General features: G+C 38.8%; 1 protein-coding gene across 1 annotated transcript in view; it reads right to left on the bottom strand.

Annotated features, from left to right (window-relative positions):
* Positions 1 to 3,138: 3,138 nt before the first annotated feature.
* Positions 3,139 to 17,261, bottom strand: part of angpt1 (angiopoietin 1) — a 55,373-nt gene continuing 41,250 nt past the window's right edge. Inside the window, exons 8-9 of the mRNA XM_067612551.1 lie at positions 9,007 to 9,137; positions 3,139 to 5,216 (exon numbers count right to left, since the gene is read on the bottom strand). Of these exons, the coding sequence (XP_067468652.1) occupies positions 5,053 to 5,216; positions 9,007 to 9,137 (295 nt within the window). The 3' untranslated portion in view covers positions 3,139 to 5,052. The remainder of the gene's footprint in view (positions 5,217 to 9,006; positions 9,138 to 17,261) is intronic.

Here is a 17,261-nt window from a genome sequence, read left to right as displayed (position 1 = left end):
TAATGAATTTATGAGTTCATTCCCCAAGTGTCCTTTTAGCACCATACACTGTGTTGTGGCAGCTTTTTACAATATTTTGCTTCATCAGTAGTTGATTCTGTGCCAGTTATGTGGTTGAACAGATGATTTCTTTTCTCAGTGATGTGATTGTCCCACATCGAAACATTTAAGATCCAGACTTTAATTAGATACAAGCAACATTATATCACTGTGTCTCGAAAGCCAAAACACTGTGCTTTCTTTGCCCTCATTATGTGTGTTGCTTAGAAATGCAGCAAGCTAAACACACTTCCAATAATGATCGAAGACAGGAATTGGCCTTTTAAGCTTTTACTGGAAGCAATTATTAAACTGAACTGTGAAACTAATACAGGATAACATACAATAACTCAGTGTTGTTCAATGGAAGTGATTAAATCTGAAAAAAAGAAGTGATACCAGAAACAAGACTTAGATCAAAGGTGGATGATATACTACTGAAATGGGCTTAGAGAAACATGTGGTGTGAGTTAAAATGACCAATTTCTTAAAGTCATGCAACTTCTCATTATGAAGTTACGTTTCTTTTAAAAACTGCCCTGACTTGCGGTTGGGGAAGTTACACTCATGGTTGGAAACAGGAAACCAACAGCAGTCGACCTATTGTGTCAGTTTTCTTTGGAGGACAGTCACTCTAAACAATATTACAACAATAGACTAAAGAAGAGACACCAGAAGTATCACCAGATAAACATTAAGTTGCCATAGGAAGTACAACACAGTAATAGCCAAACATAAAACATTTTTACTGCTACCATAAATATAAAAAGAGTAAAACACATAATAGGTTGTCAAGTCACAGTTACGCTATATTAGCAACACATTAGCGTCAGACAGCTAGCTGGTATAATGGCTAGCTTGGTTAGTGATTAACAGCCTACAGAAAAACTAAATTATCAAATCAATAAAACAGCTAGCTATAGTAAAAAGAGCACCTACAGATAATACTCAAACAAGAGCATCTGTATCTGGATCAAAGATGGATGAAACAATGTCCGTTTCCCTGAAGATCCTATGGAACTGTTGGAGTTGCCACTAGCAACAGAAAGTCCAACTGAAACCAACAGTTGGTGGCAGAAGTTTAGTTTTTCACGCTCAAATCGACTGACAGGACTCTTGATACCATGGTAGGCAGTGACTGAAAGCCAATATTATTAATACAGTACATAAAATATCATATGCTTTCACATTGTGTTTTGAAAGAAGTCTTCTGTACTTGGCTTTAATTAGGAGTGCTGATCAGGTGTCATGGCAGTTTTTCATTAAGGGTTAAGACAGCGTACAGAGCATTCACAGTGTTCCATACTCACAACAATACAGGATTGAGACTTGTGCCCTCGTTTAGATTCAGATAGCCTTTTTTTTCTTGCTTTTTAAAGCCAGAGGGCCAAAATCCCTACATATGATCATGTGACAACATATATTATAGTTCAAAATCGGGGTTACTTAAGGCTCAAAAGGACCTTTTAGGTCTGTGGTGTTGATTAGAATATATTTTTACTTAGACATCAACAGGCTTATATCATATCCTCATTTTTCTTTTCCAGTGATAAACAGTTGCTTTTTGTTGAGTGACATCGCTAAATAAATGTAAGCTTGCAATAACCGATACAGCAACAACAATGCAAATGAGTCTAGAATTTAAATTATATTATATATATTATGTTATATTATATGCCTAACTTACTATAGATGTTCAACTGGCAAGCATGTCAGAAAACTGGAAAGGCATGGACTGGAGTTAAACTTACGGTGAGAGAGGATTATATCATTAGCTGTCTCTTCATCAGTCTGGTTGCGCCTGTCTGACTCTTCATCCTGGTTTTCTCTGCCCTCTGCTGACTCCAGTGCTGCATCCTGGTCACCTTTTACTGTTTTTGTTCTGACTTATCTGCTTACCTGAGGTCAAACAATCTCAGACATGAGAAAATGATAGCTCATGCTCATGCAGATCTCTTTTTACATATAATATTTCGACGAAGAATGCATTTTTAAGACATTTTAGGATTAAATTGGAGTCAAAGTGAATGAGCAAAGGCTAAAGAGAAATTTTCTATTTTTACTTCCACTTCCTTTCTCAATGTTTTTATTCATTTCTATGTGAGCAGGTGGTCTCTTCAGGGAATTCGATGGCCCCGAGTATTCATACTGCAGGTACTGTATTCTGTCGTATCTGATCTGGTCAGGGTCCAACACTGTCTTGTCTGCATGCAACTCAGGCCCCTACCTCCCTCTGGGAGTCCCATCGCCTGACCACCCCTTAGCTTTTTCCTCAGCTAACAGGAAAGGATCCATTTTCAAAAAAGTAACCGGGCAGTTGATGTAAGGAGTTGGTGGTGTGTGGACGTGCATACATGAAGGTGACAGTGAAAGTGAAACGCCTCTTTGCTTGACATCCTGAATGTCCACTGGAGACAAAACTTCCCCTTGTTCAGAAGTGGTTCTTGGTACCTCCTGTCCTCACACCAACAAAGGACAAAAGCTTAAGACCCACATAGGTGTTTGCCTGCTTGTGTGGACCCTCTTCACACTCCACTGCTTCAGACTCTCTATTGAACACATTCCAGTGAGGGTGTCGGGTCAGTGCAGGCGCTGAAGGACATGCAGTGGTTTGCAGGCTGCAGTAATTTGTTTAACCTCTGATTAGGCCCAGGAATGTCAACTATGAAGAGACACTACAGGTCCCGACAGCATTGTTTGGCACTTTGGCAATCTGTCATTGCCACTATCTAGCAAGCAAGCAAATCACCACTCAAGACAATAGCTCCTCCGCTACCTGAGCAGAGAGGCAGTTCTAATCTTTGCACCATCTGGTTCGGACTTCAAAAAGGCGGAAGAGAGCATAACTGCTCTATCTTTGTGATTTATCTCATGTCTTTCTGTGCCAATAAGCTTGCTTTGCGTGACATACAATATAGCATTTGTATAGGAAGATTTAAACTGATGTTGAAGATATTATCATAAGAAGGAAGCGTTTTGAGGTTAAGGCATGTCTGTTTAAAGAAAGATGTAATGAGGCCCAAATTTTGGAACCCTGACTTGAAAACCCACGTCTATCATCACATCAATTTGGCACAAAAAGTCCAGCCTGAACACAGATTGAAAACATTAGTGCATCACATGCTCTTTTATTTAATCTAGCAACACAACACTGACCACATGTTACAAAAGATGTTTAAATAAATCTGCAAATCTAGAATTTAATGAGGTAAAAGCAGAGTTATCAAAGGCACATTTCTCCAGGGTTATTATCTTAACTTCTATGTTTTATGCTCAACTTCAAAAAACAATTGTACTTCTGGCAGAGAAAAAACAGAAAAAGAACAGCTTTCCTCAGGAAAGTTTCTTTATGCACACACACGTTAAGTTATACCATTTTAGTATGCTAATAAACATGTCAATTGTAGTTTTACAAGTTCCAGATACACTTTATCTTCTCGCCACATGTACCTTTAGTAAATACTCCACAGTAGATTCTGTTGTTGCAAGTTGTAAGTTATGAAATACATGTTCACACGGATCACTTGGTGGAATCATTAATTTCATGCTTCATATCCAACTCTACCTCCTTTTTTTATAAGCTGCATTGATGAGAAACAGAAACTGGCTGGATTCTGAAACCATGTCATATTGATGTCTGTGAAAAACATTTTTGGACAAAACTTGTCTTAATGATTGGCTCGTTGTCTTAAGGTCAGAGGTTACAGTCTGATGAAACTAAAACTGCCTTGACAGGACCAGTCTTGAATGATTTTATGGTTTTTAAAGTAAAAAAAAAAAGAGGTACAGTGATATGAACTTCAACCTCATTCTTTGCGAGTTATGTACTTGTAGGACACCAGCTTAATATAAGCATTTACATCTTTGTGATTACACAGGAGTCAAAATCTCAAAATACCCATTACATGTATATGCAAACATGCATTTACTTCTTTCCATACTCACACAGCTGCTAGGATTACATATCACTAAGTCTACGCATCTGAATTAATGTTCTTGTTTTTCATATTCAGCAGAGGTAAGATGATCACTCCGGATCTGAACCTTGGCAGGTATTCGCCATTTCTCAGCCAGTAATAAAGGCAAATGGATCTAAGTCCAGAATCTAATCCAATAATAACCTCACATCTTGAACTCTAAAAATAATCACACTGTGTCAAGACGGCAAGTGTGTAATTGCCAGCTAATGCTGCAAGTGACCCTAATAACTATTACCAACTGCCACACCACATCAACACTTAAATTTACATGTAGAGGTCACCTTAAAACTGAGTGTGTGTCTTATACATAATGCAGATATAAATTCAGTATACACTGTACAGTACAAAAGACAATTTCATCTCACTTTGGATATTGTATACAGTTGGGATAACAAAAATAATACTAAATACACAATATATAATACAAACGAAACATTTATGGGCTGTTTCTGTGAGCAACATTGTAATACAAAAAGGCATATCTCTCATTCGTCCCCTTAGAGCGTTCCAGATAATTCTGTCCAGCAGTTTAAGAGTCAGTGCTGCTCTGTGATAGCTGCTTTCCATTCAGAAGAGTTCAAGTCCTCCATGTTATTAGAACACAAGTCCCCAGAAAAAAAGGAAAAAATGTGTTTGACATAATGCTTGAATCTTCATACAAGCTGACAAAATGTGCACAAATTCCAGGAGTAGGATAACACACCTGAGCTCATTTGTCTTTGAATTTGTGAATCTGGTTTGGAACAGAAATCAGTTTAGGTGAAACATGTCATGCTCTGTCTTCTTCTCCGTGGCTGCTTTTCAGTGCAGTGAAGGAGGGTGAAAGGTTATGAGGCAACAGTAGCATGTCGATGCCACAGCTTTTGACCTGTGCACAGCAACAGCTCTGGGGAGGAACCAGGTTGAATAAAAGGCTCGTTGGATGACTCCCATGGCCAGCGAAATGAGATGAGACAAGAGGATTAAATAGGAAGCGTCCCTCTAATGTGCTGCATAGCCTGTTTGGAAGTTAGAGGTTCAGAAGTTCTAAAGACTAGGAGAAGTCCAGCGGGCGGATCATCATGGCTGTGGCTCGCAGTGAGTAGCTGGGGCCCTTGAAGTAGTGCCACTTGATACCGTTCAGCTTCCCTACATGTTGCCCTTGAGTGAAGTACATGCCGTTAAGGTTGGATGGGCCGCAGGCATCAAACCACCAACCTAAATAGAGAATATGAAGACAAGAATAATGAAAATATTAATTTCGCCTTAGCAGACAAAGATAGATGATGTAACCTGCTGCAACGGCCAAACGATATTATTGTATGGCATCAAAGAAAATAAATTCCAAAGTCTTAATGGGTCTTAAAGTAGGAACAAAAAAAAGCTTTGTACAAGTATTGACATGCAGAGCATGATTAACCCTGAGAGTGACAGAAAGTGTCATCCAAGTGTTTACTGGTAAAGGTTGAAAGTTTCCCATGGCCTCTCCCACAGGGCCATGGCAATGGTTCAGACACCATTTCACTGCTATCTGTTCAACGTGTTACTGTCACTGGGTTCATGGGCATGCCAGTACCTGTTGCTGAACACTGTCGGTACCGCACTCTATTTAAAGTAAGAGTTCATGTACATGAGCTTCTGAGGAACACTAGAGTTGTGAATGGCATGGGAAACTTTTATTTTGATCCCCAGCTATGACATTTTATTATGAACCATATTTGGTATTTAGAGAAAGGGTAGAGTGTGGACTTTAATGGGAATTTTATATCTTAGAGGCTAAACATAAGGGTATAAACAACATTTTATTTTGCAAATTTACATTTCACATGACCAAATTCACTTACTGGACATGCTATATTCCATCCTAGTGATCCAACAGCCATGTCTTATATCTCCACTTGTAAACACACCCTCACTGATACACAGTTAGGTATAGAACATATGCAAGGCATGGCATGTGTCAGTCACACGATGACAAATGGCAGCACTTCTCTGCTCTCCTCTGTCAGACCTGAATACCACTGTGGCCTATGACATTTCACAAGATCTGTAATCAGCAGCAATGCTCTGTCCTTGATCCTGTCATAGGTCACAGAGATATAAATTTCATTGCATTAATTGCATAAGACATGTACACATGCATGCATACAGCACGCATACATAACATCAGATTTAAACCTGTGGACACCTCCTTACATTTCCACAACTACGTATAGTCTCAGGATGCCGGTGGGAATTGAGTTTGAAATTTCACTCACTCTGCTATAATTGTTTTTACATGAAATTCAATGAGGAATGGCCACAAGCTGGTCAGCTCTCATAGAAGAGGCCATGTACTTGACATCTTTGTGGGCGGACCAAAGTTGTGAAAGGTTAAAGCTGCTATAGTCAATATTTTCATATTAACAATGGATTAAATTACTGTGTAATGGGAAACGGGTTGCTTGTACTGACAAACCCTCTGAGAATTATCATCCGACTCTGCAGTTCCCCTTAGTTTTTCAGTGTTTTTCAGCTCATTGTTTTGGTGTTATGGCCAGTAACTTGTTCTGTTTTGATTCCTCTCACCATTAATTTCCGAGCAGCATGCAGCTGTTTTCAGCAAAAAAAAAAAAACTGTTGTAAACATACTGTATGCAACTTGCCCAGCACCAAATGACAAAATTAATGACTAACTGGTGAACATAGTGGAGTGTTTGCAGTTAAAGAGCCAAAGCTTTCCTTCAGGGGTTGGTGGAGAGTTTCACAAGGTGGCCAGTTACGTGACTCCTAATGAATGCAAATGCTGCTCCAAGTATGCTGGAAGTGTAAACAAGCGACTGCTAATATTTTTAACTTGTTTGCTTCACTCTACATAATCAGGAGAGAGAGTCTACAACACCAGACACAATCAGAATGAAAAGACAGTCGACAGTGCTCATGCAACAGAATAGTAACGTACAGTACTAGTCAAAAGTTTGGACAACGAAAGTGTCCAAACTTAACTGTAAGTTAATACTGTGATGGAGGCAAACAGGCTTTGTGTCTGGTAAGCAAGAGTTCTGTTCTGTTCAGTGATATCATGTCTCAAAGCGTCTGTTGTGCAACCTGCTGTTTTATTTTATTGAGACAGTGTTTTTTTTTCTCTTCAAGCGTGAAGCAGAATACAGAAAATGTGTCCCCCTTGCCATCACTTTTTTGTTGATAAACCGCAGACCACACAAACACCATCACGCACATAAACATTCAGTGTGCACAGCAGCAATGCTTCAGGATTTATGATCAGTATCCTTTCTCTTTCCAGGCCAGAGATTTTTACTGACTTGTAAAAACAATGGGGATATCTTCTCTTTGAAAAAAAAAGTCTGAGCCAGTGCAGTTTGTTCTCATGATAGAGGGCTCCCTCCTATCTTCTATTGTCAGAGCTTTATCCCTACTGTGTGTTCTGGTGCTGGGTAAATATATACATCATGTATGTGTCCACCTTATATCCTCCTCTGTATTCTTAACACGGCATGTTGTCATTGTCCTCATAAATGTAGCAGAGAAATATTTTCCTATTCCAGACACTTACATCATTTGATGTCAGCCCTGCTCTTATAAATGTGGGGCATTAATCAGATGATATACTGTATATACTATAGCTAGCGCACTGCTGGGTTCAGACCAGCCTTGACTCAGGCTACATGTTGTCATGCCGATCCTTTGTGGCTAGCCTTAAGCAGGCTATGAATCAAGCAGAGTAGGGGGTGTTGATCAGTGATCAGATGCCAGTTCCCTTTAACCAACTGCATTCCCAATGACCTAAGAGGTAATACTGATCTTAAATCTGCACTTAGAAATGCTTGATTAGAACCAGGTCAGGACTCTCCAGCAATAGAGCTGCCATGAGGGTCACTGGGCTCCACTTACACAGCAGGAGAAGCAGTGTCATTTTAAATCTCTTTGACACTTGGTGCCGCGCCCAGGGATTTCTATAATGTGCTTGTTTCCAACCACAGTGCAGTGGGGAGGGGAGGCAGAATATAGCCTAATAGGTGGAGATAGATGCATAAGTGGCCACATGTAGCCCACTACATGTTTTGCAGGAGCAGGTTGTGATCACTATGTCCTGAACTAATGACTGGGCTTTGGACATTGTGGGGATGCTCGTAAAGCCAATCAGAGAGAATTGTTTTTGGGATGGCAGATGGAGAGCTCATATAATGGTGTTGTTTTCTCATAAAAGCAAATCTTTATTATCTCCCTGGTACTATATATATACAAATGCTCAGTCTGTGATTTTATCCGATTAAACTTTACTGTTTTGATTCACTCTCCACTCTCTACAGTGTCATTTCCTGTTGGCTCCAATGAAAACTTTCTGACTGTGCTCTACCTACCCAGCACTAAACAGCAAAGTTAGCCACTACATGGTTTACAGAATGGATTATTTAGCAGATATTTCCCTTAGTAGTTGGTGGAGAAAGAAACAGAACTAAAAAAAATAATGAATATTGGACTTTTGCCAGTTTGCCAGTTTTGCCAACAAACACAACTACAAACTGATGTTTAAAATTGAATGTTGAATGTCGCTCTGTGTCTGCTAGATGAGAAAATTAGGAACTACTTGATCAAATAATTGCCATATCAACTTTATCAGCTGGTAATCTATCAGTATTGTGCTGCCCCCCCACCCCCCCAATTGGCCAAAGAAATCAATTAATGTAGGTTGGTTCAACTTTGATCTACTGTACTTGCCTCAATTTTTCTTTGCAATGAGGGATTATCCGATATATTTTAGGCTTATCTCCAATTAAGCGGTTTAGATAGTCTGACTGCTCATGTTTCTTGCCCTGTTGGACTTCATAGTTCAATGTTCCCGGATTACAGAAATGACTTTAGTGAGTACAGTGCTGTTATTGCCAATAGAAATTATGGCCTAAACTTTGAAAACTTTGTAATTAACCAGAATTATTAAACCAGGAGGTTGTTCAGGTCTTCTGCTTTGCCATGAATGATTGTAACCTTTCTGTGTAGTTGGACCTACCGCCAGTTAGCATGAGCGCACACTTGCACATGCAGTTGTCATTGTCCATGTCCTTGGTGCTGAAGTCTGCTCCATGGATTACCAGACTGCTCTGTCGACCTGCGGTCCCACTGTGGCTTTTCAGGAACAGCCTGAAAGACATCAGGAGGAGGAAGAGGGCGGAGTCAGGACATGAAAACACATCAAGGGGAGGAAGAGGGGAGAAGAGTGTGGTGGTGAGAGCAGTGTAAGCAATAAAGAGGGCAAGAAGACATAACATGCTGCACGAAATGTCTCCTGAGAGATACTCGTTATTTGTTGTGATGGAGTACATGTGGAACACCTGGAACAACATTAAGCGGGTAGAAAGAATATAAAATAAAGAAAGAAAGAAAGAAAGAGAAAGAGAACATGTGAAAGAAATACAGATGGAAAGTAAGAGAAAGACAGAGAAAGGAGAGATTATGTTGTCTAAGGAATGTCTGGGAAACACATCTGCAGCAGGGCTACAATGTGTAAATTTACACCATGGCAAGAGACTAAATCATTAACGACTGACCTGACAGCTAAACACAGTAAAAGAGCAATAAGCAACCTGTTTAACTTATCATCCATCCGTAACTGGATAGGCTGGGTATACTCTCAGTGGGACTTTCTTGTCCAAGTATGCACAACTTTTTTTATGTTCCTTTTTTCACAATGTTACATCCCTTGTTGCTAGACTTGGCCATTAAAGATGCTTCCTTTATTAAAATAATTATGTAAAAACACAGACACTACAGCCAGTACAGTTATATTTTATGTCATGCCCAATTTAAAAGATCATATATTTAAAAAGTATAGTGAAACTAAAAGTAGAGTATACACTGCAGAATCTGCAATATGTTAGTTCTCTCAGGGCCTGCTAAAGTGAACAAGTAGAACATGCATCAATTTAAGTCCGGGAGTAATGGTGAGCGACTCAGATCCAGGTAGCCAGATACAGTAGAGACTGAAAGTGAGAAGGTGTTATTAGTATACAGAAGGCTCTTCACTGCAACATCACTACATCACACTTCACTACTTTTTAGAAATTAATTGTTATTTTATGAATACCTTATCATTAATTACAATTTTTAAGTGTTCTCAAGTAAACTGGTGCACCAAGAGACACTTATTTGTTGTTTTTGTTAACTTTTTTACATTTTGTTAATGAGTTCCTGTAGATGGCACTCCAAAAACGCCACTTATGTATACATATAGTACTGTAAAATTACTCCCTGTGAACATAAAGATGTTAAAGTAAGTCGCAAACTATTACTCTGAGAACTCATGTCATTGATTAAACCTGTGATACAGAGAGCCTAAGGTATTGTTAATACATAGTGGATGCAGCTATACATGTATTTGTATGCTGAATAAATGGAGCGATGCTATAATGAAGTATAAAGCTGCTGAGAACAATTACCCAGCGATTATCCATCCAATGCAGGAGGTAACCAGATTGTTAGTATTAAATTTTCTATCTTTCCACTCTGTGAACCGCTATGGGACTGATAATAGACCAATGATCCCAAACTGAATTCCTTCACATGCTCAGTGCTCAATAAACACATTTAAAACTAATATGAAGCTTGGAAGCAGATTTCTCCAGGGTGTTTCCTGCTGTAAACTAACTCGAGGTGTGAGTGGGAATTGCTGCGTGCGAATCTATCAGTTTCTGCATCCATTGGAAAGCTCCAGCACTAACAGCAAGAGCACACTTTGCAGTTTGCTCTAACTTGATGTATCACACATTTGCCTTTTTCTATCAATATCTTTGTTTTTCTCCCGTTCTCTCAGTGTCACTTTCTCTCCCACAGAAGAGATTGCATATCGAAAGAACAATGCTCGAGCACCATGCCAATGAGGTCTCTATTATAAAGTAAAGTTCACTCTCAAAGAAAGCAATTTCCTGAGTTCACGTCTCGTCAACGGGGGACCAGGGGCGTGTGGTGAACCTTGCACCCTTTTCGGGTTTTCCGATGAGAAAGTAACAAATACAAAAACAATATTCTGTGTTTTTGGGAGATGTTGAGCACTCTGCATGCACCTCCAACCTTTGTGAAGCTTGTTGCTCTGAGGCATCAGGTTGAATACCTCAAAGAATAGACTGGTAGACTCCCCAGGAAAGAAAGTCATTTAACGTGAAAGACTCCTGTATTTAGACAGCTGTGTAAATGGCTGATTTGTACAGCAGAGGAAAAAAGTGTGACAGCAGGTCACTGTGGGGAATTCACCAACCCACTAAACTGAGACGTGTAATCTGTCTGATTCATGTGTCTAATCAGTGGCACCAAATAACCACTAGACACGGCAAGTTTGGATAAGGGCCTTTGAGTGTATTATAAGCATATATGAATGTGCAGGTTCCTGTGTGTGTGTGTGTGTGTGTGTGAGCAGTACGTCATCTGTGACACATACTAAAGTATTATCTGGTGTCTACAAGGCAACAGATGTCTTAGGAAATATATTCCAGTTAAGAGTAAACTCATCCCAACACGCCGTCTCACTTACGGGTAGCATGACTTCTATAAAAAATCCTGATTCTCAAGAATAAAAACAGGCGATCTCATAGATGAGGTCTGCTACTGCTCTGATAAAGAACAGACTTTGCTGCAAATTTACTCTCTGTTTTACAAAGCCCTTGAGATCTCTGTTGTGCTGATGAATCGCCAAGGCACATCATCAAGAGGGATTTTCAGCATGACACTTTGACAGTCTGCTTTAAATAGTCTGCGGCTGTGTTTACTGGGTGCGCTGCATATTTACCAGACCAACAATCCTCAACTCAACTGACATCTGCAAGTTTTTCCTGTCAGGGTCCTTTTTGCACTCAAATGATATGTGGGGTAATCCAGAGATGGGCCAAGTAATGAGCTCAATAGGAAGAGACGCTTTCCTGAGGCATATTTCTCAGAAGAAGAGAGAGAAAGACAGAGAAACAGAGAGATGGTGTCTGGCAATTTGTGTTAATGAAATGTATGAGCGGAGAGACATCTGCTAAGCCACATGGGGAATTTAATAGGCAATGCGTGCTAATCTGATTGTTCCTGTTAAAGCAACTTAGAAATGCGATCGATCAAGGCTCATTAATAACAAAAATATTGAGCTGTGAGAGGAATCATTTGTTTTACTCGATGACACCTCTGGGGAGGGAGTTGTATTTCCCGCTATCTCAGTCCTCTGATATCCACTGCAGTTTGTTTGCAATCTTTCAACACATTTCCAAAGTAAAAGTAGCCGCACTGAGTGTCATCATTAGATGTCAGTTCACCCAAGTGGCAAAAAACATATTTTCTCATTTCCCTCTAGACGTATCATGTCAGGCAAATTGTTTTATTTTTTTTGTCTCCACATTTTTTGAGACATCTAAGCTGAGACTTGGATACGAATACCATCTCAAAGCAATGGAAAATAACATTTGAATAACACAACGTAAAACACATTTTTCAAAAAGCATGGACCTGGTCATTAAACATAATCCCAATGAAAACTGTTCACAGTAGAAGTGCTATCTAGAAGTGCTACTGTAAGTCGGTTTGCCTCTCATCCCAAAGCTTCTTCAGTTCAAGATGAGGGGTGAAATGTTTCCAAGAAGCTGAAGCCAGTCCAGTTGCCCTTGACTAAGCACTTCTAGATATACGATGACCTTTTAATATGGGGTGGCAACAAATTTCTGCAAGGAAGATATATCAAAACACAGGCAAATAAATCCGAAACTATTTGCCTGACTAAACACCACAAGAGATAATTTTTTTTTTTTTTGCGATTTGGGTGAACTGACACCTTCAAGCTTTGATATAGATTCAGTTTCAGTCATAATGAGTCTATGCTCTGGAGTATTACAGCTGCAAGCTGAGCACGTAGGAAATGAGTTGTAGCAGGGTCAAGTGAGGAATCAGATGACTGTGATATGTTTATCTGAGACGATTTCCAAGTAAAACTAGGTTGCAATGATTGACATTTTATCAAACCTTATCTTAAAAACCTTATCAAACATCATTAAAACACTTGCTTGAGGATTGAAGGCTTCACACATTTTAGTCTCTGGATAGTTTTTCTTTAATGTTAGAGCTTCTGCATAGAAAATAAGCATTACTCATCGAAAATATATGGTTCTAAAATAACCTTTTAAGTTGGAATATTCATAAATATATATTCATACTCTGTATCTTGGAAATGTGCTCCTTGGAAAGCATCTTACCTTCTAGCAAACTTAAATCAGCCTTCATCTTTGTAGAAATGCACCTCCACGCGGGTTGTAATGTGTAATGTAATTTAAACTAGAGCATGCATACTTCTTGGAGCTGTCCTCTACAAAATGCGTCCGTTTCTCCACACGCAGAGGAGAGATGTGTTGGATTACAACTGAGCAGGCTGGGATTGGCGTGGAGCCCCAGATCTGCTAACATGTCGCCTTCTTGCGGTCCGTCTTTTATCTGACAATTTCTATTTCACAACACACTGAACAGCGAATATTGCTGTGATACAGTAACTTTATGAAAGCAGTTTCGGTCGAGTCCTCTTTCCTCAAGTGTCTGAGGGAACATATGTTACCGGGTATAAAGTTCAATTGATTCTCTGAAGCATACGCCACAAATAAAATGCTGACATAGTGTTAATGAGCAATATAATACGCACAAAATCTTTCTTTAAGCTTTAATTGTACTCAAATGAAAGTAGTTGTGGCACTTTCTTTAAAATATGTCACCTTTCATCTTTTGACAGCTGAGTTCAGCCTGCTTGTTTTCTTTCATCTACATGCATGAAGGCGACAACCCAGTCAGCTGAGACTCCAGCGCGTGCTGTTACACACCTGGCAGTCATTAGCCTCCTGAACTGTAGTCTGATTGGTCCATTGCAAAGGTTAATCACCCTGACCAATGGTTCGCTTCCTACCATGAGGCCACAGAGGTGTCTGACTGTCTCAGACCTGCTTAGCTGCTCTCGTGCCACTGGGTGTCATATAGCTCCACTGAGACACATATACACTCATGCAACCGGTATGTATAGATGCATGTAGACTAGATATAGTGCATGTAGAATGACAGCTGACTTTTTACATCTCATCTTGGTTTCTACAGCTGAACTTCTCATTAAATAATTAAAACGGAAATTTGAAAGTTGCTTTTTGTTCTACTGGAGATTACAAAATGTGCCTAGTTAAGCATAAAAAAACATTTCTGGCCTTATAAATAGTAGTTTGACAAACTTAATGTCCATTTACTAGCCTTTTCTGGAGCTTTTAACCATGTTGCAATTTTTCAACAGTGGATGGAGTTTGCTCACTTGGCTGACATATTAACTCAATAGCTGTTATGATTTTATCCATAGCTACTTAAAGACACCAGATGAATCTCCAAGACAACTGAGCAAACTCTCTCTGCTCATAAATACTGTGTGATATTGTTGAAAGCTCTGGAAAAAATGAGCAAGTGGGTCTTGAGTTGAAATTAGTTGTCAGCATTTTTTATATTTTGTTTTGTTTCGTTTTGTTCTATTTTCTCTTGCATTTTGAGTTTTACTGAGGGAGGAAGTTACACAATCAGTTTTTTTTGGACGGAAAATCACATTTAAATACAATTTTAAATACACAACACAATTAACTTGTAACACATCCTGCTTCTGACTCCTTGTTCTGACCTACAGTTATGTTGCAGCCTGTAGCTTTGATGCTTCATCTCTTTATAATAGGAAACCAAGCAACCTGAAGCTTGCAGGGATGGAGTTCAAGTAGACATAACTTGAGGTATCTAAGATTATCTCAATGTGAGTCTTGGAAAATAGAGGGGATACCGTGTTTTGGAACCCAAATCTCTGCCAATTTCTTTCCTAAATCCCCCCCATGAAAAACATCTAAATGAGATCTATCTGATTCCACAGAGAAATCGGTCCATTACCATATGGAGAAATCACTGGATTTAAGAACTTGGCTTTCCGAACAAGGAGGGATATTGAATAAAGATGTAATGGCTCGTTCAAGAAATAAACATTAAGTCTTTTCTTCGAGCTGGGAGGCTTTGAACATACATACGAAACATTTTTCCCCATCAACCTCAACTTGTGTCTGTGCATATATTCAACTGCTCTGCATGTTTCTATCTCAGACAATTTTGGAAATGATGGTTCTCTGTGGTGCCCAAGGTACTCCACTGAATCTTCACATGCACATTAGTGCTTTTATATGAATTAAACACACTCAGACATTCACTGACCCACATACCACTCCTCTGAAGTAGTTACATGAGACTTTAAATTCTTATTCATAAAAAAAGGTAAGTGCAGGAATGGGCAGGCTTTGGATATCTAGCAAATGATTTTTGAAGGAGTATCTCAACAAAAATCTTACATGTTTATGTTTCATTGAGAGTTAGAGTTAGAAGAACATATGATGTGATGATAAGATTAGTTTTGGTCCACTTCGGTGCAAAATAGATTGGATTGATTGGAGGACAGTATCCCACATCAAAGTTTAGACAAATAAAGTATATGTATTTCACTTAGATCTTGATAAAACTCATCAGTATGCTTTACTTGGGTAGTGAATGTCTTTTGAAGAATTTTGTACTATTTGCCTTTAATCTTGCAATTAGCTTGCATGATGACATACAGTGTAGATTTTTTTTTTGGTCTTTGTCTCTTTCTCTTTTCTCTCTCTCTGGGTTTTATTATACCAATTTTATTTTAGAGCAAACTCAACTCTGGAAATGCCTATTATCGTTATTTAGGAGAACATATCACCATAGTTTCTGTACCCCTCTTTGACCTACTCTATTATTAAAACATGATTATACACATTTATTCCAAAGCTGCTGGTTTAATTGGGCCTCTAGTCCAATTTCAGTAAGAATTCTGCTGGAGGTCAGCCAACATTCATTACTGTATGTTTACATGCACTTACTGTGAGTAAGCTTTTTTTGGTCTGCTTTGTAAGCTTTTTTTTTATATAGTGCTGTCTCTTTCATCCATTATTGTAAAATGCATCTTTATGCAGATGATGCTGATTTATATGTATAAATTTATGTGTTGCTCATCTGCAATGCATTGCAAGAAGTTCTGCTGCCTTCTCACTTTGGCCCTTAGATTCTATTTTCTTTTCTGCTTTCAGGTTTGTTACTAGAGATACAATACTCACCACCGCATTGTGTATAACGACTGCAGGTGGTCTTTCTTGGCTAAGAGAGATAATAACCATTGGTATTTATTTATCTACAAAGTCCTCATCAAAGAACTGCCACATGGAAAAATGTACAAAGCCACCTAAAAATAGAAAGACTTATACTCTTCTGTAACTTAAAGATAATTTTCAGTAATCACCCTTTATTTGCAGAGAACTGTTTATCTAAGCTTGTATTGTGTATCATTTTGTTCAGTTTGTGGCTCTGTTTTTTCTGGTTACATCATAATTTTGTTTTGTGTAATGTACAATTTTCTTCATACTGTACCATAACATTCCCTCTGACTCAGCATAATTTTGCTTTTGTTCACTCTGTCTTTATTGTTTCTAGCTCTTTTATGTGTCTTTACTATTATGCTTTCTGTGTCATACAGGTCAACATTTATTTGTCCTTTCTATTCATATTGATGCTTAGCACAAGGCACAGTTTTTGCAGCAAAGAAACTTTGACAAATGAGGGTAATTAAGTGAATGTGCTGGTTTGTTGGGTATCATTACAACAATATTTGCAGGTCATCAAATTATATATGATTTTTTTTCTTTGCAACCCATGTTGTTTCACAGCAACCAAATTAAGCTATGATGATAGGGGACTTTTTATGTTGTTTATAAGACAGTAACCTCTACAATTATGGTGACCCTAGTCACAATGGGCAATAGAGCAGAAAGAGCTCATTTCACAATATTATGAGGTTGTGGTTCAGTGGGAACTTTATAGATGTGGTCAACCCAAATTTATCCCTGTTGTTGTCAACAGGATTTGTACGTTTAGATTAAAACAACATTGCTGATGTCAGCTTACACTGTGCAGACATAGCCAGTGTAGATTTATTCTTTTATTTGGCTGCCCTTGCATTGATGCAGCTCCCTGGATCTGTTCCTGCAATAAGCACCACTTCTAAGAATATTTTTCCTGTGAGTTCTGCAAGACCAATGGATGGTAAATATTGTGGATGAGATATAATTAAGGTATATTTTTTTCTGTTCTCCAGGATTAGAAGTCCAGGGACCTCATTATTCAAGCATGTATAGAAAATACATGAGTAGGAACTGTCTGTACGAACAAGAAAATTGGTAT

The sequence above is a fragment of the Thunnus thynnus genome, chromosome 15, assembly GCF_963924715.1.
Source record: "Thunnus thynnus chromosome 15, fThuThy2.1, whole genome shotgun sequence".
NCBI lineage: Eukaryota > Metazoa > Chordata > Actinopteri > Scombriformes > Scombridae > Thunnus > Thunnus thynnus.
The sequence above is the reverse complement of the archived record's forward strand: the minus strand, read 5'-3'. Positions and strand labels throughout refer to the sequence as shown.